This window comes from Saccopteryx bilineata, chromosome 4 (genome assembly GCF_036850765.1).
Source record: "Saccopteryx bilineata isolate mSacBil1 chromosome 4, mSacBil1_pri_phased_curated, whole genome shotgun sequence".
Lineage (NCBI taxonomy): Eukaryota > Metazoa > Chordata > Mammalia > Chiroptera > Emballonuridae > Saccopteryx > Saccopteryx bilineata.
The window spans coordinates 292,776,351-292,801,304 of NC_089493.1; the positions used below are offsets into that span (position 1 = coordinate 292,776,351).

Sequence of the window (24,954 nt, forward strand, 5' to 3'; positions counted from 1 at the left end):
TGGAAGAAATAGAAAAAAGCCCAGGAAGGCCTGTATGAACCCTTATGTATCTAAGCAGGTCACTAGAAAGACAGGGCAGGGCTGACATCTGCCTTGCTCTCCGCTCTGTCTCCAGTACCAGAGCAGAACCTGTCATGAAGCAGGTGTTCTAAACAGATGTATTTAATGAACGCTCGAACCAGGCTACTTTGGTTAACCACATAGAAATGTCTTTTCAGAACTATAGTCCAGCTCTGGTCGTTGGCTCAGTGGTGGCCCAGTGTGCGGAGTTCTGGGTTCAATACCCGGTCAGGGCACACAGGAAGAACAACCATCTGCTTCTCCACCCTTCCCCCTTCTCTCTCTCTCTCTTTTTCTCTCTCTTCCCCTCCTGCAGTGGAGAAAGTAGCAAAGTAGCAGTGTTAAAAATACTCCACTGGACCCTGGCCAGTTGGCTCAGTGGTAGAGCATCGGCCTGGCGTGCAGAAGTCCCGGGTTCGATTCCCGGCCAGGGCACACAGGAGAGGCGCCCATCTGCTTCTCCACCCCTCCCCCTCTCCTTCCTCTCTGTCTCTTCCCCTCCCACAGCCAAGGCTCCATTGGAGCAAAGTTGGCCCAGGCGCTGAGGATGGCTCTGTGGCCTCTGCCTCAGGCGCTAGAATGGCTCTGGTCGCAACAGAGCATCACCCCAGATGGGCAGAGCATCGCCCCCTGGTGGGCATGCTGGGTGGATCCAGTTCGGGCGCATGCAGGAGTCTGTCTGACTGCCTCCCCGTTTCCAGCTTCAGAAAAATACAAAAAAAAAAAGAAAAAAGAAAAATACTCCACTGAGCTAAAGTAACATTGGACATAGGAAGCAGCAATACTTCGTACGAGACTAATCTGCTGATTGAGGAATGCTGAGTGTGGTGAGAATTTAAGAGGGTCTCAAATGAATATGGGACGCAGATAGTTAAGGGGGCTTCCATGACACTTTCTTCAGTAGCTCCCCCAATAAGGCCACTGTGGATGGCTCTCATGCATGGGGACAACCCTTTTGCTACAGAATCTAGTTGTTGACTACAGTACCAGGCCAATGGTTTTCACAGTGTTTTTGGTGATTACTTTTCTAGTGTTTCCACTATCCTTATATATAAAAATAAAGAATAGCAAATAATAGGGTGTCCAAGAACTGGAGCTTGATTTAGATTGGTTTTTAAAGTAATTAGGACTTTTTCACCTTCTGGAGTCCTTTCAGTTGGGTCAGGTTGATCTGATTATGAGTAGAACACATGAAGGTTTGAGCGACAAGTGAAAAATTTGGTACCCAATTGCTGCAATAACCTGTTAGTCCTAAAAATCCTCTCCTAATTGTTTGTTTTTTGAAGAGAGAAAGCTAAAATTCCTTTGATTTGTTCAGGATTTATTAATCGTCCATCCTTTGATATTAAATGGCCAAGATATTTTACCTTAAGTTAGGCAAAAATGAAGTTTGTCTAGAGACCTGATGCCCCCTTGAGGCAATTGTTGCAATAAGTAAAAAATGTTGAGAGTCGGGCAGAGTTTCAGAACATAGAAGCAGAAGCGATCAACTAACTACATACTGAGTCAGTGTAGACTTCCTTGGAAAAGTAAGGTCATCTAAGTTCACTTGTAATATCTGAGAAAAGTAAGTGGGACTTTGCGGCCATCCTGGGGCATAACAGTTCACATATATTGGTTGTTTTCCCAGGTGAAGGCAAAAAGATATTGACTGTCTTGGTCTATTAAAATGCTAAAATACTCACTACATAAGTCTACCAGTGAGAAATAATCACCATTTATTGGAATGGTAGAAAGTAAGGGATGCTGGATGAGGGACTGCAGAGGGGGTCACCCTTTCACGATTAATGGAGCTTTTCCAGCATGGCCCCAGATGGAGCCTCTGTCTCTTCCCTCCTCCCTTTCTACTTTCAGGAACTGCTGCCCAAGGTGTGATGTGGGTCTGTGGTCAAGGAAGGGGAGGGGCAACATGCCTGTGACCTGGAACTGCACGTGTGGGGAAGCAGGGGCGGGAGGTGGGGGTGAGGAGAGGCAGGCTCTGTGGCCGCTTCCCAGGAACCAGAGACTCTCCAGCTTTGCGTTCCGGCCCCTAAGCCAGGACCGACCTCAGACATTCCCAGAGATCTTCCCCACCACCGGGACCCAAATCAGCCAGGAGGTAAGGGGCAGCGGGGACCTCCTATGATGCTGGGGGGGCTGTCATGGTCCTGACTTCCTGCCTCTTCCTCTCCTCCCTCCTACCCTCAGTGGGTAGCTGGGGTTAGGGAATCTCTGAGTCCCCTTTTGCAGGTCTTAAATCTGGCCACCTCCTCCCGCCAACCTGCTCCCAGATGTTCCCCTAGTCTCGACCCCCGCCCAGGGGCCCACTCACTCCCACACCCTGCAGCTAACAGTCCTAGGGCCTTCAGCCCTGAGGCTGGACTAGGGTAGGAATTAGGCGTGTCTGCCCCAAGCTAATTCATCCTTCTCGGCCTTTCATAGGACATGCTCCCTCTCTTCTGCCACACCCTTGGGAAGTGGAACCAGATCCCAGGGAGAAGCTGAGCCCATGCAGGCAGTGATCAGACCCTCTCCAAGGCTCTCTGTGCCTGCCCTGTGTGGGGTGCTGTGAATGAGTCTGTCTTCCCGGAGTATGTCTAGGGAAGGGAGGAAAGGCAGAGGGTTTGGCTTGGGTGGGAGTGCTGCTCCAGCATCCCTGCACCCCTTCCAAAGTACTTGCCACACTGCAGTTGAGCGTACAAGTGAACAGGACAGGACTCCAGCTGCCAGACCAGGGACACAGCACTACACAGCAGGAGCCTCTGTGTGGCCCGCCAGGCTCCGAGGGGAACCTGGGCCCCAGGGCTGGGTGAGATCGGAAACAAAACTGAATTGTAGTGGAATCAATTTCACTGCACTAGGCAGGAGCTGTCTAGCCGAGAGGGGACGATGTCACTGACTCCCAGCCAGTCTGTCCAGGCCTCTGTGTTTACAGAGCCCTTCCACGCTTGTGTGCTTCCCACAGTGGCCCTGGGAGGGGCGTCTACCGAGGACTATCTTCTTGAGGCTCCCAGGGCCAGGGACCAGAACTGTACCTGTGACTAAGGCACACAGGTGCAGTTACCCTGGCCCGTTAATTAGAGGGCGATATTCCAGGGGGAGGGCTTGTGTGCGGGGGAACAGGAAGTGCAGGAAAGGAGAGCAGGCCAGTCACTGGGGACAGCTGGGACAGAGCAATCCAACGTGGGGTGGGCTAAGAGAGGGTCAAGGGGAAAGGGACCCTAGCTCCACTGTGTGAAGCTCGTGGCGGTGTAGAACGGGGATTGTAGCCCCCAAATACGTTTCTGGAGGCTCAGGCAAGTACCACAAATGAAGTGGCGGGGACTGTCCATGCCCAGGGCAGCCACTCCTCAGCCCTGGACAACAAGTTGTTGCTGTAAAGACCCAGGGTTGCTGAGTTTTCTGACCCTCCCCTCTCCACCAAAACCCAACCAACCAACCAACCCCACCAAACGGGGAATCTAGACGGTGCCATGACAGCTCCCGATTTCAGTGTTGGCTCAATTGTGTGAACACACACACGCTGTGTGTTCCATGTGCGTGAGCGCCACGGCCTGACCGCTGGGTGTGTACCTGGGCAGGGCGGCGCCTCTCCTGCCAGCTCAGGGCACAGCGAGGACTGGCTAACGCCTGTTGGATGAAGCCAGTCCGTTCTGTTTCCAGGTCTGGCCAGACTCCCTGCTCTGGGCAGGACCTACTTCCACAATCTGAGAGGAGGCAGGGCCCGAGAATGCTTGCCTCAATGTGGGGAATTAGCTTCTCGTTCTCTGAAAGGGGTTTTGCAAACAAATCCTGCTCCACACGCACCTCCGCCACGTATCTGATATCACTGTGCAGTGACAGACGTCGCGAGATGCGCACGATGGCTCTGCGGGAGCTGAGACCCCAGAGCCACCAGTCGGCAGTAGAGCAGGACCTGATCACAGCAGCTGTTTACGGAGAGCCCACTGTGCCTGTCCTGGCTCAGGCCGCCGACTCAGGCCCTGGCTGGGCTTCTGTGGAGTACTGTTGGTGGGGAACAGGGCAAGGACTTTTCCCTTCATGACCGGCCCCGTTCCCGGGCCACTGGTTGCTCCCAGTTTGAGGGGACAAGCGGCATCCATTGGATGTCACTTTGTTTTTTTTTTTGTTTTTTTTTTACATTTTTTTTTAAATTTTATTTATTCAATTTTAGAGAGGAGAGAGACAGAGAGAGAGAAGGGGGGAGGAGCTGGAAGCATCAACTCCCATATGTGCCTTGACTAGGCAAGCCCAGGGTTTCGAACCGGCGACCTCAGCATTTCCAGGTCGACGCTTTATCCACTGCGCCACCACAGGTCAGGCTGGATGTCACTTTGATGAAGCCTCCCAAACTTGCCCTGCATGAGGCCTTTTCTCCACTTCCAGCTCCATGCACTCTGTGTTGTTACTGGTTCTGAGTCCATCTCCTGCTCGACACTGAGCTGCCCCAGAACCGGTGCTGTCTCGCTCACTTCTGTAGCCTTGGGGACGAGCTGGCTGGTGAGCTGCAGGATGCTTGTAGGCTGACACCACAAGTCGAAGGGCTCCCGGCTTGAGGGAGGAGGAGAGGAGAGCTGAGGGTTATTGAGTCATGCCCACGCCCCGTGTTTCACGTAGATGATCCCATGGAATCCTCGCCACAACTGTGCGCGACAGCCATCCCTGTTTTACAGGTGAAGACGCTAGAGCTCCGAAGAGGTAGCTCTTCCCCAGGTCACACAGCTGGGAAGAAACAAGCCTAAATGCTCAGTGCTAGAAGCTGAGAGAGGGGTTACTTCACATCACTTCTCCTCGGTGCCCATTCTCTGTGGGTCCAGTTCTAGACGCAAGTCTGGTAGAAGAAGGCAAAACCTGGGCCAGGGCGCCAGATGCATGGGGCTCCTCGTGGAAGGACAGTCCCACCGGGTGGGCAGTAGGTCTCCCTCGACCTCAAAAAGGCTACAGCCTGTGCTTCTCCCAGGAACGAGGCAGCGATGAGGAGGAAGGAGCAGGGCCTCACACTGTGGACTCTGCTCTGAGCACAGAGTGTGCAGTGCCTTGGGAAGACCTCCACCTGGCTCCTAGATGCTCTAACATTTAGCAATGCAGATGTTTGTCTGGGCGGCCCTCCCCAATGTCCAGGCAAAAGGGCTATGTTCAGTCCCCAATGTCTGGGCACAAATGAATCTTCACCCTGTTTCCCTCTACTGAGAGAGCAGAGATGAGCCTGAGGAGTCTTCACGGGAAGAGACTGAACAAGGGGAAGGGGCAGAGGACAATCCTTGGCCTGCTGACTCTGCCTAGAAATGCCACAAAGCCTCCCCTGAACTCAACAGACAGGTCTCCTGGCCCTTTGCTTTGACCCTGGGTCCCACCAGCCCTCACTTCACCCTGTAAAGATGGTGATTCTCTTTCAAAAGGGTCATCCACCCCAGGACTCACGTAATGGTTTAAGTGCTCAGACCCTTCTGCCAGAACACAGCCTTCTTTAGGGTACCCTGTGCAGGGCGGGACTCACCCCCCTGCCCCGCACTCCTCACAGGGCATGCCTGGCCTCTGGTCCCATTCCTCTGGGGTGACGGAGTTGTTCGTCTTGGTGTCATTAGCTCCATCATTCCCTAGGCCTGCGCAGGGATCTGGTCGGCAGCTGTCAAAGGTGTCCTACGCCTGGGAGCAGCGGGGGGGGGGGGGGGGGGGGGGGGGGGGGGGGGGGGGGGGGTCGGTGCTGGACAGCTCCTGCCATTCAACAGCTCTCCCTCCGCTGGTGTTGCTGTTTTCTCTCAGGGGCTTCACAGAACAGGCCTAAGCCCTCTCTCCTGGGAAGGTTCTTGGAAGGCAGTGGTCCCAGCTCTATTGCTCTGATCCCTCCAGCCTTGGGTTCCCTGATTCAATCCACAAATCAACAGCCCAACGACAGCAGAAAAGCGGTTTCCTCAGAGATGCTGGTTATATCAGGCTCCTTGAGGACTGGACCAAACTGCTGAAGTCTGGGCTGAAACCAAAGCCAGGTATACTGGCAGGGGCTGCTACCCTGGTGTGTCCCTTGATGCCGGTCCAAGATGGAGCTGTGAGCAAAGACCTTGCCACACTGTGGGGAGTCACAGGGCTTATAGCTGCTGTGGGCCACCTGGCGGAGCAGCAGGCGGGAGTTCTGGCTGAGGCTGTCACCACACTTGCTGCAAGCATAAGGCTTCTGGTCCACGTGAGCGTACTGGTGCTGCAGCAGATTTGAACCGTCTACAAAACGCCTGCCACAAATGGGGCACTTCGAGGGCTTCTCGCCCCACCCGCGTGTGAGCTCTGATGTTTAAAGAGCTTGGAGCTGTGGCAGAAGGTTTTGCCACACTCTGGGCAGGGGTCGGGCTGGTCACCCAAGTGGATGCCCCAGTGCTCAGTGACCTGGCTGTGCTCACTAAAGCCCTGGCCACAATCAGGACACCTGAAGGGCCACTCTCCATTTTCGGTGCGCTGGTGACTTAGGCAGTCAGCTGTCACTGAGGGTCTTGCCATATTCACAGTGTGAATGTTGGCGCTTGAGCAGATAAGAGCTGCACCAACGCTGTCACCGCACCGGGCACAGTTTCTCGCTAACGTGCATGCGCTGGTGCTGGATCAGGTTGGAGCTAACGCTTAATGTCTTACCACACTCGGCACAGGTATAGGGCTTCTCCCCGGTGTGCACCCATTGGTGTTTAACCAGGCCCTAGCGGCGGCCAAAAATCCCCTCGCACTCTGGGCACTGTGGCGTCGGAGGCCTGAGTGGGAGCGACGGTGTTGGATGAGATTGGAGTTGAGGCTGACGCCAACAGCTACACTCAGGGTAAGGGGATCGCTTCTCGCCAGCGTGTACCCAAGGGTGCTTAACCAGATCTGAAGCCACGCCGGAAGCTCTTGCCACACTCCCGACGGTAGTAGGGCGTGTCACCTGCGTGGCTGCTTTGGTAAGACCAGGAAGGTAGGCTGCAGTCAGTTCATATTCCTGGCACTCAAAGACTTTGGAGACTGCAGGACAGTTGGTCCTGGCAGGACCTTCCTCCTCCCCAGATCCAGTGCCGCATGTGAAGGGAAATGGAAATAAATCCACTAGCTCGTGCCGCTATAGAAAGTGGCGGCGAACGGTTGCGGTAGGTTTAACCCTCTCATTTACCCAATCAAGAGCTCCCTATCTGCGGCCGCTGCTGAAGGATTTGACGCTTAAACCTGGCTCGGGATTCTGAGTACCCCTGCGCAGACTTCGGTGCCCGCTTCGCTGGGGGGCGGCAAAACGAGACCGAAGAAAGAGGTGTTCGCGGCCGAAGATATCCTGGGGGCGGACTAGCAGCGCCACCTAATGCAGCACGATACTGAGATTCTCTGGCCACAATGTCTGCGATCTCCAGGTGCACCAGCAAACTCGGAGTCCCCCTGGGGATCTTCCCATTCCTCCGAAATTTTAGGCATAATAAGCTAGGCGTGGACTACATATCCCAGCATGCACCACACGCGCCTCCTGGGCTCGCGCACAGATTAGATAACTAGTACCCTCGAAGTGCTTTCTGCGACTGTGCAAGAGTCAGAGCACCGGGATTGAGAACTACAACTTCCGATTTACTCGACGACTGCGGTGGCGCTATTTAAAAAGCGTCAGAGAGGCGGTGCCTGGCTACGTCCCTCTCTTCCAGTTCCGCTCCCTTGGATCAGCGGCGAGAGGGGGCGGAGCCTTAGGCCTGAGCCAAGATGGCGGCTGCGAAACCAACCCCTACGGACTCGCTCTCATTTTGCCTCGCGCAGCTCACGGCGGCGGCCGGGGAGGGTCTAGGTGGGGTAAAGGACACAGCTACCAACGAGACACCCTTGGGCCGTGCGCTCTTAGCCCTCCGCACGCGCCACGTCAAGGCAGCGGGGGGAATCGAGCGCTTCCGGGCACGCGGCGGGCTCCTCCCACTTCTCGCGCTGCTACGACGAGCGTCTGCAGCGGGCCCCGCCCCGTCCCAGGCTGGCTCTGGCTCCGCCCCTTCGTCGGTCGAGTCTGCGGCTACTGCTGGCCCCGCCCCCCCGTCGGGCCCCGCCCCTGCCGCTGCGTCCTCGTCGTCGCCCTCGCCGCCTGCGCGCCTGCGCAAGACCCTGGACTTGGCCCTCAGCATCCTAGCCAACTGCTGTACGGAAGGGGCGTGCCGGGCTGAAGTGCGCAGACTCGGAGGCATTCTCCCTTTGGGTAAGTGCTCCGCCCTCATTTCCTAGAAGGATTCCACGCACGCTCCAAACTGTTCTGGGCCTGGGTAGTGTCTTGAGTTCTTTGTGTTGTATCCTGGAAAACAGCTTTATAACAGCGCGGCGCCCATACCTCTCAAGCCTTCACGCCTTGTTACGTTACAGTTCTGTTTATAGGTTATACCCGAGCCCTCCTAGATCCCTAATTAAAGCCATTGCCTGGGTATTGGTTGTCCGGCACCAATTTCGCAGCTGGGCTGATGAGGCCGAAGGGGCTATTTGGTGACTTTCAGATGATTTTTACCCTCCATTTATGAGATTCATAGCAGACATTGTCTTCTGAATGTCCAGATCTGTGCAGGGCGGTCATTTGATGAGCTAGAGCTCAGACGATTTCGTGGTCAATAAAGTGGGCTCTGCAGTCAGCTAGACCCCTCCGAGGTTAGGATTCCTTGTTGTAACATGGGATGACAATAACTATCTCGCACAACTGGAGTTATGAGAATATGAAATACAGATAGAGAACACAGACACTGTAAGCATGAACTGGGTACTTTGAGTTATTAAAAACTAGCACAGTTAAGAACAAATCCTAACAAAAGATGGGAAGCTTTTCTGTTTTCCCAGCTAAGCTGGCGCCTCCTAGTGGCAACGTTGTGAACACGGTTTACACATAGCCTGTATAAAATAAAAATTTTATTCATTTTAGAGCGGAGGAGGAGAGAGAGTGAGAGGGAGGGAGATAGAGAAAGAGAGAGAGAGAGAAGGGGGGAGGAGCAGGAAGCATCAATTCCCTATTGTGCCTGGACCAGGCAAGCCAGCTGTTTTGAACCAGCAACCTCAGCATTCCAGGTCAACACTTTAACCACTGTGCCACCATAGGTCAGGCAAAATTATGCCAGTTTTGACAAAATTTTTGGATAAAATGAAACATTAATATATTCAAATTTTTCAGAAAGTGCATCTGCACCCAAATGGGTTTGACAAGAGGGCTGGCACATTAATTAGTCCTCAATAAATTAAACGTTTTATTATTCGTATTTAACCCCCATCATTCAGTCACTAGTCTGCCTTTTAAAAAATATCCTCCATCTACCCATTTTTTTTCCCTCTTCTATCATGTGCCCATGTACTGGGCTGTGCTGGTGGCTGATTTGGTTCAAACCACTGTCCTTTCTCATCTGGACTATTGCAACCAACTCCTTGCTGCTTCCCCTGCCTTTTTCTTTTCCCCTATAATACTTTCTCCCCCTGGCTGCCAGATCCTATCACATAACTCTCATTGTTAAAGTCCCATGTGGCTTCCCGTGCCCTCATATTCAAGCCCTGATTCCTTGAGGTCATAGCAGACACTGGGTTTCACCTCTGGACCTTTACAAAGGCTGCTTACATACCTGAAATGCCCTTAACAGCCTATCCTCCTTCTAGCAAATACCTACCTATGGAACCTTCCAGACCCAACAAGTGTTAGTTTCTTCTGGAGGCCTTCCCTCACCGTCTCAGGCCACATTCTTGAGGTGGTTAATGAGAGAGACATGAAGGGGTAGAACCCTCAAGAGGCCAAATTCTCTTGCAGTGACTATTCTTCAGTGTGTGAAGACAGACAGCATCCAGAACCGAACAGCCCGTGCTCTGGGCAACTTAGCCATGGAACCCGAGAGCTGTGGGGACATCCATTCTGCCGGTGAGAAGTCTGTGCGGGTGGAGGTAGCTAGGGCTGGGGGTGGGTGGGGGGCTGGGCATCTGTCTTTGCTCACTCTTTGTCCTCCCCTTCGCCCCTCAGGTGCTGTTCCCCTCCTCATCGAGAGTCTGACGGCCTGCCAGGACTCACAGTGCCTGCAGAGTGTGGTCCGGGCCCTCCGCAACCTGGCAGACTCACCCCAGCACCGGCTGGCCCTGGCACAGCAGGGAGCAGTGCGCCCCCTGGCTGAGCTTCTGGCCGCTGCCCCAGACCCTGCGCTGACCTTGGCCCTGGTCCGTGCCCTCCTGGAGCTGAGTCGAGGCTGCTCTCGGGCCTGTGCTGAGCAACTAAGTCTGGGTGGGGGACTAGGCCCACTGGTCAGCCTGGCCTCCCACCCCAAAAAGGCAGTACGTGAGGCAGCGATCCTGATCCTTGCCAATCTGTGCGCCCAGGGCCTGGTACGGCCTGCACTGGGCAATGCCGGCGGTGTGGAGGTGCTACTGGGGGAGCTCCAGCGGCGCCGGGGCCCCAGTGGGGCTGGCCCAGCCTCCCAGCAGCCCCTGGTGCGGGCTGTTTGCCTACTCTGCCGGGAGGCCATCAACCGGGCCCGGCTGCGGGACGCTGGCGGTTTGGAGCTGCTGATGGGCCTGTTGAGGGACCCGCGCGCCAGCACCTGGCACCCCCGTGTCGTGTCTGCCCTTGTGGGCTTCCTCTACGACACAGGGGCCCTGGGCCGGCTGCAGGCTCTGGGACTTGTGCCTCTCTTGGCTGGGCAGCTGTGCGGTGAGGCTGGTGACGAGGAAGAAGAGGGGAGAGAAGCTGCTTCCTGGGACTTCCCTGAGGAGCAGACCCCCGAGCGGGTAGAGGCTGGAAGCTTCCGAAGCCTTAGGTGAGTCCCCACCTGAGCTTTGGGGTGGGGGGGTGCTCTGCCTCTCTTCACTACCCCCCCTCCCCATTCTGTCTTAGTTAGACTTTTATTGACTCCGGCTCCTGATTCTTCATTTTCCCCGAACATGACCACTTCCCGGTCCCCATTAAATACACCTTCTCTCCCCTGGGTCCGCCTCCGACCTTGGCTCCACCCCAGCACCTTTGAACTTTGCTGTGGGGACAGGTTCACTGGACGGCAGTGTGCACACTGGTTGAGATAGTATGTTCTGGAGTCTAAGTTCTTATTTTGGTACCACCACTTACAAGCTGTGTTATCAAGGGAAAGTTAACTTCTCCGAGCCTCTAATTCCTTGTATTTAAAATGGAGCATAATAATGCATACCTACTCCATAGAGTTGTTGTAAAGATTAAATGGGGGTGCTTTGCAGCTTACCTGGCACTAAACAGTGCTCCAATGTCAGCAGTCTTCTGAAGGCTCTGACTTCATTTCCTACTGCGCCCCCTAGTGCCCAGTACATGCTTGCACACTCCTCCTAGCTAGTTTTTTTTAACATGACAGATAAGTACCCACCACCAAGGGCCTCTTTGGTTGCTGTTGCGTCTGGACCCCTGGTCGGCAAACTGTGGCTCGTGCGCCACATGCGGCTCTTTGGCCTCTTGACTGTGACTCTTCCACAGAATACCACGTGCGGGCGCTACCTCGATAATTAATGTACCTACCTATATAGTTTAAGTCTAAAAAATTTGGCTCTCAGAAGAAATTTCAATCGTCGTACTGTTGATATTTGGCTCTGTTGACTAACGAGTTTGCCGACCACTGGAGACCATCTTCCTCCTACATGCGTCGATTAGATATTACCTTCTTAGCCGGGGCTACTGTCACTACTGTGCTTTCAAGTGTCAACTACTTCTTCCGCCGGCTCTTTTCTATTCCTTTTCATTTTTCTCCACGTGTATCGCTTCACTAACGCCACACTAACATACCTTCTGGTTCCCTTGTTTATTTTGTTGTCTGTTTCCTCTTACTAGAATATAAACTCTAAGAAGACAGGAGGTTTTGTTCGTTGCTTCTCCCCAGCACCTAAAGTGGGGCTTGACTTATAACAGGCATCACTCATTGCTGACTGAGGTGGGGGTTTCCCCCCTCCCCTCTGGCTCTCCCCTGCTTCTGTCCCCTCCCTTTGCTCCCTGGCCCTGGTGCAGGCTCAGTCTCTCTTTCTCCCCTGCGCAGGTCATGGCTGATATCAGAGGGCTATGCCGTGGGTCCTGGAGACATCTCTCCGGACTGGTCCCCGGAGCGCTGTCCTGTCCCTGAGCCCGCGGAGCCCGCCAGCCCGGCCCGGAGCCCGGCCGTGCGGACGCCCCGCGCCCTGCGCACGCCAGGCCGCAGCCCCGCCGCCGCCGCCGAGGAGCCATGGGGCCGCGAGGGGCCCGCCCTGCTGCTGCTCTCACGCTTCTCGCAGGCCCCGGACCCGAGCGGCGCGCTGGTGACGGGCCCGGCCCTGTGCGGTCTGCTGGCCTACGTGACCGGCGCGCCAGGCCCCCCGAACCCGCGGGCGCTGCGCATCCTGGCACGCCTCACCTGCAACCCCGCCTGCCTCGAGGCCTTCGTGCGCAGCTACGGCGCTGCGCTCCTGCGCGCCTGGCTGGTGCTCGGCGTCGCCCCGGACGACTGGCCCGCGCTGCGCACGCGGCCCACAGGCCTGCGCAGCCGGCACCGGGAGCTGGGTGCGTCCCTGCGTCTCGGCCCCTGCGTCTCACTGCTGCTGCAGGGAGCCCAGACCCTGGCCTCCCGTCCCGCCCTCTCTCCTCGTCCTCGCGGCCCACCGTCCAAACAGCCCCCAGGAACGGGCAGAGAGGGAGGGCTCAGTCACCTGCATCAGCTCCACTGCCCCAGCCTGCGGAGTTCTGCTCCACACTTAGCTCAAGCCTTGGGGCTCATGTACCCCCAAACCAGGTTTGGCCCCAACAACTTAGAATTGGGCCTATGGGCACTTCCTTCCCCAGTCTGCCCTTGACTCTGCATTGTCACTGACTTGTGAACCCTGGCTCAGGCACCAAGCCTCTCTGGGCCCCACCACCGTTTCCAGCACTACCAGGGACTGCCCTGTCCCCTGTGTCCTGTTAGCTCTCGAGGGCCTGGACTTATCCCCGGCCAACCCACTTCCCATTCCCGGCATCTCCACCCCTCGGTCCAGCGCCTGCAGTCACCCTCTCCTGTGCCTCACTGCCCCGCAGTCGTACCCACCTTGCATCCAGGGGCCCCAAGCCCTGTCTTCCCCCGCCCTCCCCCGTCTGGGCGCCAGCTCCCACGCTGAGCCCGCTGCCCACCCCTACAGGTGAGATGCTGCTGCAGAACCTGACTGTGCAGGCCGAGTCGCCCTTCGGAGTGGGTGCCCTCACTCACCTGCTGCTCTCTGGCAGTCCCGAGGACCGCGTGGCCTGTGCGCTGACCCTGCCCTTCATCTGCCGGTGAGGGGCTTATGGGCGTCTCGCAGGCGTCAGCGGGCGGGGTTGCCATTCCCCAGCGCCCACTCTTCCCCCTTCTGAAGGATTCTCTCTCTCCCCAAAGGAAGCCCTCACTGTGGCGCCGGCTGCTTCTGGACCAGGGCGGCCTCCGTCTCCTCCTGTCGGCACTCTCCCGGCCGGTGCCACATCCGCTCTTCCTCTTCTTTGCTGCAGACTCCCTTTCCTGCCTCCACGGCCTGGTGTCTGGCCTGGTGTCTCCTGCTGCGAGCCCCTTGGATCTTGGCCCCCCTTCCCCTTGCCTCTACGAACCTCTGCTGGGCCCAGCCCCCCTCCCGGCCCCCGACCTACACTTCCTCCTGGACTCTGGGCTGCGGCTCCCTGCACAGCGAGCGGCCTCCTCCACAGCCTCCCCTTTCTTCCGGGCCCTACTAGCTGGCAGCTTTGCCGAAGCCCAGATGGACCTGGTACCTCTTCGAGGCCTATCACCCAGCGCAGCCTGGCCTGTCCTGCATCACTTGCACGGCTGCCGGGGCTGTGGGGCAGCCTTGGGGCCCGTTCCCCCACCTGGCCAGCCCCTGCTGGGCTCCGAGGCTGAGGAGGCACTGGAGGCTGCTGGCCGCTTCCTGCTGCCCGAGCTGGAGCAGGAGCTGGAAGAGGCCGTGGGCCGTGTCCACCTGGGACCCCAGGGGGGCCCCGAGTCGGTGGGGGAGGTGTTCCGCCTGGGCCGGCCCCGGCTGGCTGCCCACTGTGCCCGGTGGACCCTGGGGCCAGGGCAGTGCCCACGGAAACGGGCCCTGGCCTTGGTGGGGCTTGTGGAGGCAGCAGGCGAAGAGGCCGGCCCCCTGACTGAGGCTCTGCTGGCTGTGCTGATGGGAGTTGAATTGGGAAGCAGGGGTCCCAGCCTGGACTGTTGATAGCTCCTCTCAGGAGACCCAAGAATGAATTAGCTCTGAAGGAGGCCTCCCTCTGAGTGGCAGGGGAGGAGGCTAATCAGAAGGAGTCGCCCCCTAGGACCCAGGAACGGATGCAGCTCGACCTGGGATGATGGACCGAAGACTCAGGTGTGAGCACAAGATGGAGAAGACCCGGGCCTGCAAGCCCCTAGCCTCACCCGGCCTCCTGGAGTTGGGATTAAAACTTTGGAGTTGTTTACCCCTATTGTGTGGTGTCTCTGCTTGCTTTCTGGTGGGAGTCTCCTCCCTCCTTCACCCGTCAAGTAGGGTCTTGTGCAGGGCCTATGTCTCCGTACAGGACCCCTCCGGCATGTAGGAGTTGGACAGGTAATATGCAGTGGCTCCTGGAGCCCTGGGAGGGGGTGAGTTCCCAGACTTTGCCCAGGATTTGGTTTTGGGCCCCAAGGGAAGCCTGCTTCCTGCTCCTGTGACATCAGGTGCTCGGACAGCCACCCTGCTGGGTGCAGACCGTGGACGGGTGGGAGCGTGTGCTGGGGGGGATGTGACATCAGTGCTCGGACAGCCACACTGCTGGGTGCAGACCGTGGACGGGTGGGAGCGTGTGCTGGGGGGATGTGACATCAGTGCTCGGAGAGCCACACTGCTGGGTGCAGACCGTGGACAGGGGTGGGAGCGTGTGCTGGGGGGATGTGACATCAGTGCTCGGACAGCCACACTGCTGGGTGCAGACCTTGGACAGGGGTGGGAGCGTGTGCTGGGGGGATGTGACATCAGTGCTGGGACAGCCACCCTGCTGGGTGCAGACCGTGGACAGGGGTGGGAGCGTGTGCTGGGGGGATGTGACATCAGTGCTCGGACAGCCACCCTGCTGGGTGCAGACCGTGGACGGGTGGGAGCGTGTGCTGGGGGGATGTGACATCAGTGCTCGGACAGCCACACTGCTGGGTGCAGACCGTGGACAGGGGTGGGAGCGTGTGCTGGGGGGATGTGACATCAGTGCTCGGACAGCCACACTGCTGGGTGCAGACCTTGGACGGGGGTGGGAGCGTGTGCTGGGGGGATGTGACATCAGTGCTCGGACAGCCACACTGCTGGGTGCAGACCGTGGACAGGGGTGGGATCGTGTGCTGGGGGGATGCTGTGAGTTTGGTGACACATGGCCAAGGCCTTGGTGTTACTTTTTTTTTTTTTTTTTTTACAGGGACAGAGGAGAGTCAGAGAGGGACAGACAGACAGGAACGGAGAGAGATGAGAAGCATCAATCATCAGTTTTTCGTTGCGGCACCTTAGTTGTTCATTGATTGCTTTCTCATATGTACCTTGACCGTGGGGCTACAGCAGACCGAGTAACCCCTTGCTTAAGCCAGCGACCTTGGGTCCAAGCTAGTGAGCTTTTTGCTCAAACCAGATGAGCCCGCGCTCAAGCTGGCGACCTCAGGGTCTCAAACCTGGTTCTTCCACATCCCAGTCCGACGCTCTATCCACTGTGCCACCACCTGGTCAGGCGGCGTTACTATTTTCTGAGTGTCCATCGCCCATCTCGGGCTTTCAATATCTGGGTCCCATTTTCATCTCTTGGGCTAAGTGTCCTCTTGCTGTTTGCCTGCAGGAAGACCCGCTATGTTCCTGGAGTCCCTGTGGCCCTGTCTTGGTCATGCTCAAAGGGAGCCTCAGCCCTGGGCTGGCACTGAGGGGAGGGAAGAGCTCCTATTGTTTTGGTGACCAAGGCAGGGCCCCCGTCACCTGGCTCCCAGGTCACTGACCATTCGGGTGGCCACCGGACTTTGAGGAGAGTGCCTGCTCTGGGGAGCTAATGCTGACACTGCTGTCCCTGCCTCTGGGAGTGTTTGTCCAGGTCTCTATTAGGACCACCCAGGGAGCTTCTTAAAGATATTTTAAAATGTTGGTGCCTGAGCCCTTTCTGATCAAATTGGACTGAGGGGAGGGTGACTTGGGTGTCACTATTTTTTTTTAAATATATTGTTTTTAATTTTTATTTATTTATTTATTCATTTTAGAGAGGAGAGGGAGAGAGAGAGACAGAGAGGAGAGAGAGACAGAGAGCAGAGAGAGACGGGGGAGGAGCTGGAAGCATCAACTCCCATATGTGCCTTGACCAGGCAAGCCCAGGGTTTTGAACCGGCGACCTCAGCATTTCCAGGTCGACGCTTTATCCACTGTGCCACCACAGGTCAGGCGGGTGTCACTATTTTTAAAAAGCCCCCCAAGTTTTTCTGATTTGCTACTGTTTTTTTGTTGTTGTTGTTTCTTCCCCCCTTTATTGCCTTACAGGAAAAATATGAAATTAAGATCAGTTCTTGTACGCATCTTAGTTCAACATCAGGGCTATATTACAAGAGATGCTATTAGTAAATATAACTACACAATTGAGAGCCATCTATGGCACTATTAGTTCTTATCATTTTTCTCTGATTTACAGTTTTAAAACAAGGATTGTAAGCTACCCTTGTTAGCCTTGTTTTAAATATCTGCTTCGTTTACAACAGAACATTGTATATCTCAATTCCACATCCCAAAAGTGATGTGCACTGTAAGAAGTTACATTCTAATTAAAAATTACACATGTAAGTCAAAGCCTGTGTTAAATATTTAATACTCTTTCTTTGCACTCAACAAAACCATCATTTTGTATGAAATAAGTTACCGTGATGCTTTGTCATACAATTACAACAGTAGATGAAATCTATCTTGTACAGGCAACGCGAGTAAACCCACTTTTTCATGGCCCGGTGGTGGGCACATCAGCTCACGGGGCCAGCTAAGTGTTTAAGACTGGAATGCTCATGTCTGGACACAGGTCTGCACCAGGACCCACAGTCCAGCAGCTGCAGCACTGTAGTGTCTGCCCATACCCCTTGGTAGCTTGCCTCGTTTCAGTCTTGATTTCTCAGGGTCTCGGTCCAATGAAGGCTTCTCGCTCCTTTGTGGCTGGCTGGCGTCTGTGTCTTTCTTGCTTCTCTGTGTTCATCAGAATCTTGGGAAAGGGCCCTTTTGGAACAAGTCTGGGAACCTCACTGTTGGAGAAGGGCTTTGTCTTGAAGGCTGGCTGGGATCCGGCTGCCTGGGAGGGTTTTCTGAGTCTATGTATGGGGCTTGTGGCTGGGTTTCAGTTTAACTGTGTCTGCACATCTGTTTTCAAGCCTTGGAGAAAAGGTCCTGCTTTAGAATCCGTGGAAGGGTTCATTGTGTCTGTCCCTGTCTCTGAGAGTTCGTTGTATTGATATTTAGTATTGTGCCTTTTCAGATCCCTGTTCATGTTGTCAAAGTCTCCAAGGGAAGTCTCTGAACCTCGGATCTGACTGATTCTTAAGAACATCATTTCTGCCCCCAATCCCAAAATTCTGTCTGGAGCAAGTCTCTCAGGAAGGGCCTGGGCTGGAGAGGACTCTGAGACTCGGGGTGCTAACTTTGAGACGTGTTTGCTCGGGAGCCCACGTCTGTGTCTGAGCCTCACTGGGCGGAGGCTCCCAGGCATGGTCTGGAAGAGCCACTTCTCCGACTGACTGTGGCCGCCTGGGGCTCCCTGCAGCTGAGGCCAAGGCTGGGTGTGGCTGCCTCCCCGCAAGCTGGCGGGCTGGGCCTGCGTGGACCGTAGCCCTCCCTCCCTACACGCCCCCACCCAGGATTCTCCCGTTTATTGCCCCCGACTCCCCCCACCCTCCACCTTTCCCTCCAGCCCCATCCCAACGGATCCCGGCTTCCTTACATGGTCACGCCTGGGCCTCCTGCTCCCGGACGTCCCCCCCCCCCCCCACACACACACCGCCCTCCGCCCCCACCGGACACGGCCCCCGCCCTGCAAGCCCAGCGTGGTCCGCCTGCGCCCCACCATGGAGGACCTGGGTGAGTGGGGCCCGGGTCCCCTTGGACCCAGCCCGTCACCATCCCCTGGCTCTCACCCGCATCTCCTCATCCCGCCTCCTGTCTTCTCACTTCTGGTCTTTGCCCGCGGCTCCTTTCCGACTCCACGTCCCCCTTCCTGCCTCTCCCTTCCTGCCTTTCCCGGGCCGGCGCTCCCTCCCTTCTCTCCTCGCTCTGCCCCTCCATCGTTGGCCGCGGACGGATAGGCAGGGAGATGCTGCGCCCGTCCGTGGGCTCCTGGGCTCAGGAGCTCTAAGATGGAAGGGGTTAAAGGGGTCTTGTGTCCGGGGCTGGGAAGGTACACAGAGAGGCTTGACATCAAGTTCGGGGGTGGAGGGGGGGAACGAGCTTTCCCCAGGATTTTGGGAAGTAAAGAGTTAAGGGTGCCTAAGTTCGGTAGGGATCAGGTAGATGCCGGGGAGAGGTTCAGGGTTCCACCATGGGGCTCAGAGATGAAGAATTCTATGTTCTGGAAGGGAAAAAGGATGAGGGTGGGGTGGGGATGGTAGCGATGGCCGGGTAGGGAGGAGGCGTTTTTTACTCCCTGTCTGTTGGAACTGGGGCTGGAAGGCTGTGCCCTCCAACTATGAGACAGAAGGGGTTCCAGCACCCTGCAATAGGGGGTGCTGTTCCGTAGGGGTAACGGGCACTGACCGGTACTCTGGAGAATAAGCCAATCAGAAAGCAAGTCCGTGCAGACTCACCAATGAGGTGCATAGAGTGGGACCCAGCGGGGCCTGGAGGTGGGCCAGAGCTGAGGGGGCCTGTTCGGCTCCTGGAGGAATTGGTGGGCGTGGCAAAAGACATCCAATCAGAGAGCTGGGTGCCAGGCATGTAGCCAATTGAGCAATTTGGGGTGGAGCCAAATTTGGCTCCAGTAAAGAGCCAATTTTGACTGCATTAGGGAAGATTTTGAGAATAAAAAAATCAGGCGGCTGGGTTTGTGTATGACTCCCAGGATGAGCCATTTGGGATGTTCTGGCCATAGATATTCCTGCTGCCCTTCCACGTTTCCGCCTTGGTCTGGCCTTGTGTTTCCTTCTGATTCTTGACCTCTGCTCTCAGTACTAGCTTCTGCCCTCAAATACTGCCCACTTCGAACTTCTCTCCTCTGAGAGCTTAAGGCCCTATCTCTGCCCTACCCTTGACCTCTCAACCTCTCACCCCGACTGCCTCTCCCTGCAGATGCCCTGCTCTCTGACCTGGAGACCACCACCTCACACATGCCAAGGTCAGGGGCTCCAAAAGAGCGGCCCCCAGAGCTCCTCACATCAGCCCTGCCCTATGGCCACCAGCCACAGGTGAGATCAGATGCAGAGGGCTGAGGCAACCACCCCTATTCTGGCCAAGGCTAGGGGAATCTGGGTCTGTCATCCCACACACATGTCCGTCACTCTGTAGGTGGGGTCTGGGGAGTCTTCAGGAGCCTCTGGGGACAAGGACCATTTGTACAGGTAAGGAGCTTGGGAACTGGGGGGTGGAGAAGCCAATTGAGACTCAGGTGAGGATGCTTGGATTTCGCCCCCCTGAACCCAAGCTCCCTCCCTGTTTCCCAGTACGGTATGCAAGCCTCAGTCCCCAAAGCCTGCAGCCCCTGCGGCTCCTCCATTCTCCTCTTCCAGCGGTGTCTTGGGCACAGGGCTCTGTGAGCTAGACCGGTTGCTTCAGGAACTTAATGCTACTCAGTTCAACATCACAGGTACCAGGGTTACTGAGATAGGCCTTGTTGGGATGGGGGCAGGGCAGGGCAGAGATGAAGGGGTGTAGATTTCCCAGAGTGGCAGCTAAAAGGACACAAAGCCTTAAGTGGGAGAGCAGGTAGAGCATGGCCCTATGTCCAATGCCCTTCTCTCCTCTCTGCAGATGAAATAATGTCTCAGTTCCCATCTAGCAAGGAAACTGCTGGGGAGCAGAAGGAGGACCAATCTGAGGACAAGAAAAGGCCCAGCCTGTGAGTTTGGCACAGTGGCCAGGGCTGGGAGCGAGGTGACCAATCTTGGATGCCTGAGTTACTGGAGGGAGTGGTTCTCTGGGAGTTTTCTGAAGTTGGGTTCTTCACAGCCCTCCCAGCCCATCTCCTGTTCTCCCAAAACCTTCGGCCACCTCGGCCACCCTGGAGCTGGACAGACTGATGGCCTCGCTTTCTGACTTCCGAGTCCAGAACCACGTGAGTCAGGCAGGGGGGTGGGCCAGTGTGGTTTTGTGACTCCCCTAACCCATTTTAGACCTTTCCACATCTGCTGCCTTTGCTGACCCAATTCATGTCCTCCCTGTTGTAGCTTCCAGCTTCTGGGCCAACCCAGCCGCCAGTGCCAAGCTCCGTGAATGAGGACTCCCCACCCCCATCAGGGCCGACTAGCAAGGGCAGCCTAGACACCATGCTGGGGCTGCTGCAGTCCGACCTCAGCCGCCGGGGCATTCCCACCCAGGCCAAGGGCCTCTGTGGCTCCTGCAATAAACCCATTGCTGGGCAAGTAAGTGGAGCTCTCTGAGTGGGAAGGTAGAGACCCATGGACCCATCTTCACTGACAGCCAGCCTTTGTGCTGTTTCCTTTTAGTAGATAACTCTGGAAAGTGGGTTTTATTGTTATTAATGTCTTATGATGGAGGAAACTGAAGCTGTCTCTGAGTCACGCAGCAAGTAAGTGGCAGGGTGAGAATTCCAACCCAGTTACCCCTTGATTGTGGCCCTCCTGTGTGCCAGGCACACAGCCAGGCTACCGGCTCCTGTACAAGCCCCCCCCCTCCTCCCCCCGTTTAATCTTAACAAAAGCCTGGTAGGCTCCATCCACAAGACTGTTTCTCTTCCACCAGAGCCTGGTTTGGGAGCTCAGGTTCTTGGCTTATTGACTGAGCAGATATTATGGACAATAATTGTGCCCAGTGGTGGGCAGAGATCCTGCTCCTGGTAGATAAAGTGCCCAGAATTTCCAATCTGAGCAAAGCAGGTGCCATTATGACCTCATAGGTCCCTTCCTCCCTAAAAAAATTAAAATTTGTATTTTATGATGGCTAATGTAAAGATGAATATATTAATGTTATATATGAAATCATTTTTCTCTTCTGATTTTAAAGAAATTACAACATTCTCGTGGGCTCCTAAAAAGTATTGTGGGCCCTGGGCACTGTGCCAGAAGACCCGGGTTGACTCCCCATCGCTTACAGACTGAGTTACTTAAACATTAGATTCTTCATCCTCGTCTCTCAGAGATGAGACTGGAGAAGAGCCATGCAAACCTTAGCTCTTTGGGGACTTGGGAGCCCAAGGGCTGCTCTGACTCCAACCTCACCCTCAACTTGCAGGTGGTGACCGCGCTGGGGCGCGCGTGGCACCCTGAGCACTTCGTTTGTAGTGGCTGTTCCACCGCCCTGGGAGGCAGCAGTTTCTTCGAGAAGGATGGAGCCCCCTTCTGCCCTGAGTGCTACTTTGAGCGCTTCTCCCCACGCTGTGGCCTCTGCAATCAACCCATTCGACACGTGAGCCCAGCCTGGCCCCCGAGTTCCAGCGCTGTCTCACCCAAGGAGCCTCTGGAATGGGCTTCATCACCTCCCTCCCTCCGCAATCCCCCACCTCCCCACCCCCTCAGCCCTGCCCCAGGGCCCCTTCCACAGCCCTTCGAACTTCTCCCTCTTTCTGACTCCTGAGTTCCTCCTTAGGTCTCCCTTGCCTAAGTTCATAGGTTACCCCACTCCCCTGGGTTCAGGGTGGGACAGGGAGGGAAAGACAGGTTGGAGGGTCACACTGAGTGTTCGTTTCCTACAGAAGATGGTTACTGCCCTGGGCACCCACTGGCACCCAGAGCACTTCTGCTGCGTCAGTTGCGGGGAGCCCTTCGGAGATGAGGGTGAGCTGGAGTCCCACTTTGAAAGCCATGGGTCCGTTTGACATCCGCCCCACACCCCTTGGCCCAGCCCCTAAAATCTTCGTCCTTGGGGCCATGAATTTTCTCCTGCTCTCTTCTGGCCTCAGCCCCTCCCTCCCACGGACTCCCTTTCCCTCCCCTTCCGCTCTGCCCCGCCCCACAGTTTCACACCTTGTAGGTCCTGGGTGCGGCCGGGCACCATTTTTCCCCAACCCACTCGGTTTCTCCCCTAGGTTTTCACGAGCGCGAGGGCCGCCCCTACTGCCGCCGGGACTTCCTGCAGCTGTTCGCCCCGCGCTGCCAGGGCTGCCAGGGCCCGATCCTGGATAACTACATCTCGGCGCTCAGCGCTCTGTGGCACCCGGACTGCTTCGTCTGCAGGGTGCGCTCGGTGGGGCGGGCCTCGGGCGGGGCCAGCGTGGCGGGACCGGGCGCCCCTGGCGGGTCGCTATGCAGGGCAGGAGGCGGGGCTTCCTCAGGGCGGGACTGTGGGGTCCCGGGCGGAGAGGGGTCGCTCGGCTCCTAGAGCGAGTCATCTGGTGGGGGGTTCGGCCGCTGACCCATCCTGTCGTGGCTGCCCTTCCCCAGGAATGCTTCGCGCCCTTCTCAGCAGGCAGCTTTTTCGAGCACGAGGGCCGCCCGCTGTGCGAGAACCATTTCCACGCGCGGCGCGGATCGCTGTGCGCCACGTGTGGCCTCCCGGTGACCGGCCGCTGCGTGTCGGCCCTGGGCCGCCGCTTCCACCCGGACCACTTCACCTGCACCTTCTGCCTGCGCCCGCTCACCAAGGGCTCCTTCCAGGAGCGCGCCGGCAAGCCCTACTGCCAGCCCTGCTTCCTCAAGCTCTTCGGCTGAGTCCCCGCCGCCCTGCCGGAACACCCAGGGCTCCCCAGACCCCAGGGCCTTGTTCTCGGACCTGGGGCTTTCCCCCGCCGCACCCTGTGAGCACCGCCCGCTGGAGAGACCAGTCCCTAAGGTACCTTCCTCTGCGTTCTCCGTGGGCAAGTTCAGAAAAGGCCCGGCCGACCCTAAGGCCACACCCCCCCGAAGTGGGACGTGCACTAACTAGCGAGCCCTGATCCCTCCTGCGTCCTTCACCTGATTCCCACCCTTGCGGGAGCCCCGCCTGCCGGAAGGCCCTTGCAATTCCGACTGATCAGAGGCCAGGCCAGGACGGGCCTCTCCCGGCTCCCCCACTGCTCTGTGCACTTTTTTTCTACCTATATAAACACACAGTCCACGTCGCACGGGTGCTGCTGTGTCTCTGCCCTGGACAGCCTTGCGTCGCGACGCCCCGCCCTTTGGGCTGGTTCTTTCTGCAGCTGGTTCTAGGCCACCGCCCTGTGGCTGGAGCCGGACCTGCAGCCTCAGCCTTCGCGTGTCAGATGAGCCCGACGCAGTCAAGGACCGCGACCAGAGCAGGACTGTGCAGATAGGGGCTGCGCCAGCGCAAGAGTTGAAGCTGGCCCCGTCGAGCCTTCCCGACTCTCCCCATCCCCCTTCAGCGCTCTATATTTTGAAATAAGCAATCTGTTCCCTTCTTAATTCCCTGACCCTCACCATCTTGTCTGGTTTCCAGATTTTTTCCCCGTCCCTATAAGACCTTCAGAGATGGGACTCCGTCCAGAAGTGCCAATGTATGCCCACGCTTTGGATCTGGACACTAAGGCACTTCCTCTTACTAGGCAGAGGGTGACACTAGGTGTGGCCAGGAGAGTGACTGAGGGAAGCACTAGGGGCAGGAGGAGCCAGAAGAAGCTTCTAACTGGGAATCAAAGGCTTCCTGAAGGAGGTGACATCTTAGCCAGGCCCCAGCAGAGAAGGGTGAGGCCAGGGGGTTTTAGGTGTGGAGAAGTTCAGGTTCCATCTGAATCGCCAAATCCCAGGGGCCTTTCTGAGCCCAGAACCTTCACCTTGGCCTCTGCAGTTCCCTAGGGAGGGGGCATGGACTCCTGGGTCCAAATTATTGGGGTCTTGAGGATGGAAAAGGTGGACCCTCAGAGCCCCTTCCAGCTTAAGGAGGAGCTGGCAGACAGAGCGTGTTTGGGCGAGACAGGTGAGGCGTGCCCTGCGCTTGCTTCAGGCAGACCCCGTCCTTCCTCTGAGGCTCCTCCCCCTGGGTCCTCCCAGGCCTCCTATTTCCCCTCCACATATTCTCCCCGATCAGCACTGTCCACCTGGCTTGTATCCACCTCCTTGTCTTGAGGATGCCCAAATGGGCCATCGCCAATCTCAATTCATTCATTTGCCGTGTTTATTGAATGCTTACTGTGCCAGGCTCCATACCAGGTGCCAGGAGACCATACAGAACCGAGCAGACATGTTCCTTGCCCTCCTGGAGCTGAGGTCTAGTAGGGGAGACAGGTGATGGGTGTGATGAAGCCTAGGTGAAGTTGCTTCTACCCCCTTGTTTCTACTTCCAGTATCTCCCTAGTCCATAGCACTCATCACTGTTGCAAACACGTTTACTTGTTGCTTGTTTGTTTTTAGTGAGAGGAAGGGAGGTAGAGAGACAGACTCCAGCATGGGCCCTGACTGGGATCCACCTGGCAAGCCCACTAGGGGGCAATGCTGTGCCCATCTGGGGCTGCAGCTCCGTTGCTCAGCAACAGGGATTTTTTTTTTTTTTTGACACCTGAGGCAGAGGGCAGGGAGCCATCCCCAGCCCCAGAGGCCAACTGGAGCCATGGCTGCGGGAGGGGAACAGAGAGAGAGAGAGAGAGAGAGAGAGCAGGGAGGGGGAGGGGTAGAGAAGCAGATGGTCTCTTCTTCTGTGTGCCCTGACCGGAAATCCAACCGGGAACATTCACACCCCTGGCGGGCACTCTACCACTGAGCCAACCGGCCAGGGCTTATGTTTTTTTGAAACTGGAATGCAAGCTCCTGCGAGCTTGTCAGATGGCGTATTTGTCAGATGACGCTGTCTCTCCAGTGTCTAGAATGGTATCTGGTATGTGGTAAGTGCTCAACAAATGTCTGTTAATGAAGGAAGGAATGAGGAAGCGAGGCACTGCAGGAAAATGAGGAGAACTACGGAGAACTAACA

At 56.5% G+C, this 24,954-nt stretch overlaps 2 protein-coding genes across 4 annotated transcripts; both read left to right on the forward strand.

Moving 5' to 3' along the window:
• The first annotated feature begins 5,726 nt into the window (after positions 1-5,726).
• Positions 5,727-14,398, forward strand: ARMC5 (armadillo repeat containing 5). 2 transcript variants are annotated; one of them, XM_066275749.1, is made up of 6 exons: positions 5,727-8,212; positions 9,785-9,892; positions 9,992-10,778; positions 12,012-12,508; positions 13,120-13,252; positions 13,353-14,398. In XM_066275749.1, the coding sequence occupies exons 1-6, from the start codon at positions 7,735-7,737 to the stop codon at positions 14,161-14,163; spliced, it is 2,814 nt and encodes a 937-aa protein (XP_066131846.1). In that variant the 5' UTR covers positions 5,727-7,734; the 3' UTR covers positions 14,164-14,398. The 2 variants fall into 2 exon arrangements, with proteins under 2 accessions (XP_066131846.1, XP_066131847.1); XM_066275750.1 differs by having other exon boundaries at positions 13,463-13,987.
• A 3,544-nt stretch (positions 14,399-17,942) lies between these two features.
• On the forward strand, positions 17,943-23,152 carry TGFB1I1 (transforming growth factor beta 1 induced transcript 1). Of its 2 annotated transcripts, none has more exons than XM_066275773.1 (11): positions 17,943-18,027; positions 19,231-19,346; positions 19,447-19,499; positions 19,602-19,744; positions 19,909-19,996; positions 20,107-20,212; positions 20,325-20,519; positions 21,349-21,522; positions 21,809-21,890; positions 22,142-22,290; positions 22,497-23,152. In XM_066275773.1, exons 1-11 carry the CDS (start codon positions 18,015-18,017, stop codon positions 22,761-22,763), a joined length of 1,386 nt encoding a protein of 461 aa, XP_066131870.1. In that variant the 5' UTR covers positions 17,943-18,014; the 3' UTR covers positions 22,764-23,152. The 2 variants fall into 2 exon arrangements, with proteins under 2 accessions (XP_066131870.1, XP_066131871.1); XM_066275774.1 differs by having other exon boundaries at positions 22,522-22,754.
• The last annotated feature ends 1,802 nt before the right edge of the window (positions 23,153-24,954 follow it).

What these genes read in the sequence shown, in the direction of transcription:
- TGFB1I1 (XM_066275773.1), top strand. An exon ending in GACAAGAAAAGGCCCAGCCT is followed by an intron (nt 19,997 to 20,106) that starts GTGAGTTTGGCA and finishes GGTTCTTCACAG; the next exon opens with CCCTCCCAGCCCATCTCCTG. An exon ending in GGAGCCCTTCGGAGATGAGG is followed by an intron (nt 21,891 to 22,141) that starts GTGAGCTGGAGT and finishes TTTCTCCCCTAG; the next exon opens with GTTTTCACGAGCGCGAGGGC.
- ARMC5 (XM_066275749.1), top strand. Translation starts at nt 7,735, where the DNA reads ATGGCGGCTGCGAAACCAACCCCTACGGACTCGCTCTCATTTTGCCTC. An exon ending in TGGGGACATCCATTCTGCCG is followed by an intron (nt 9,893 to 9,991) that starts GTGAGAAGTCTG and finishes TTCGCCCCTCAG; the next exon opens with GTGCTGTTCCCCTCCTCATC. An exon ending in CAGCCGGCACCGGGAGCTGG is followed by an intron (nt 12,509 to 13,119) that starts GTGCGTCCCTGC and finishes CCACCCCTACAG; the next exon opens with GTGAGATGCTGCTGCAGAAC.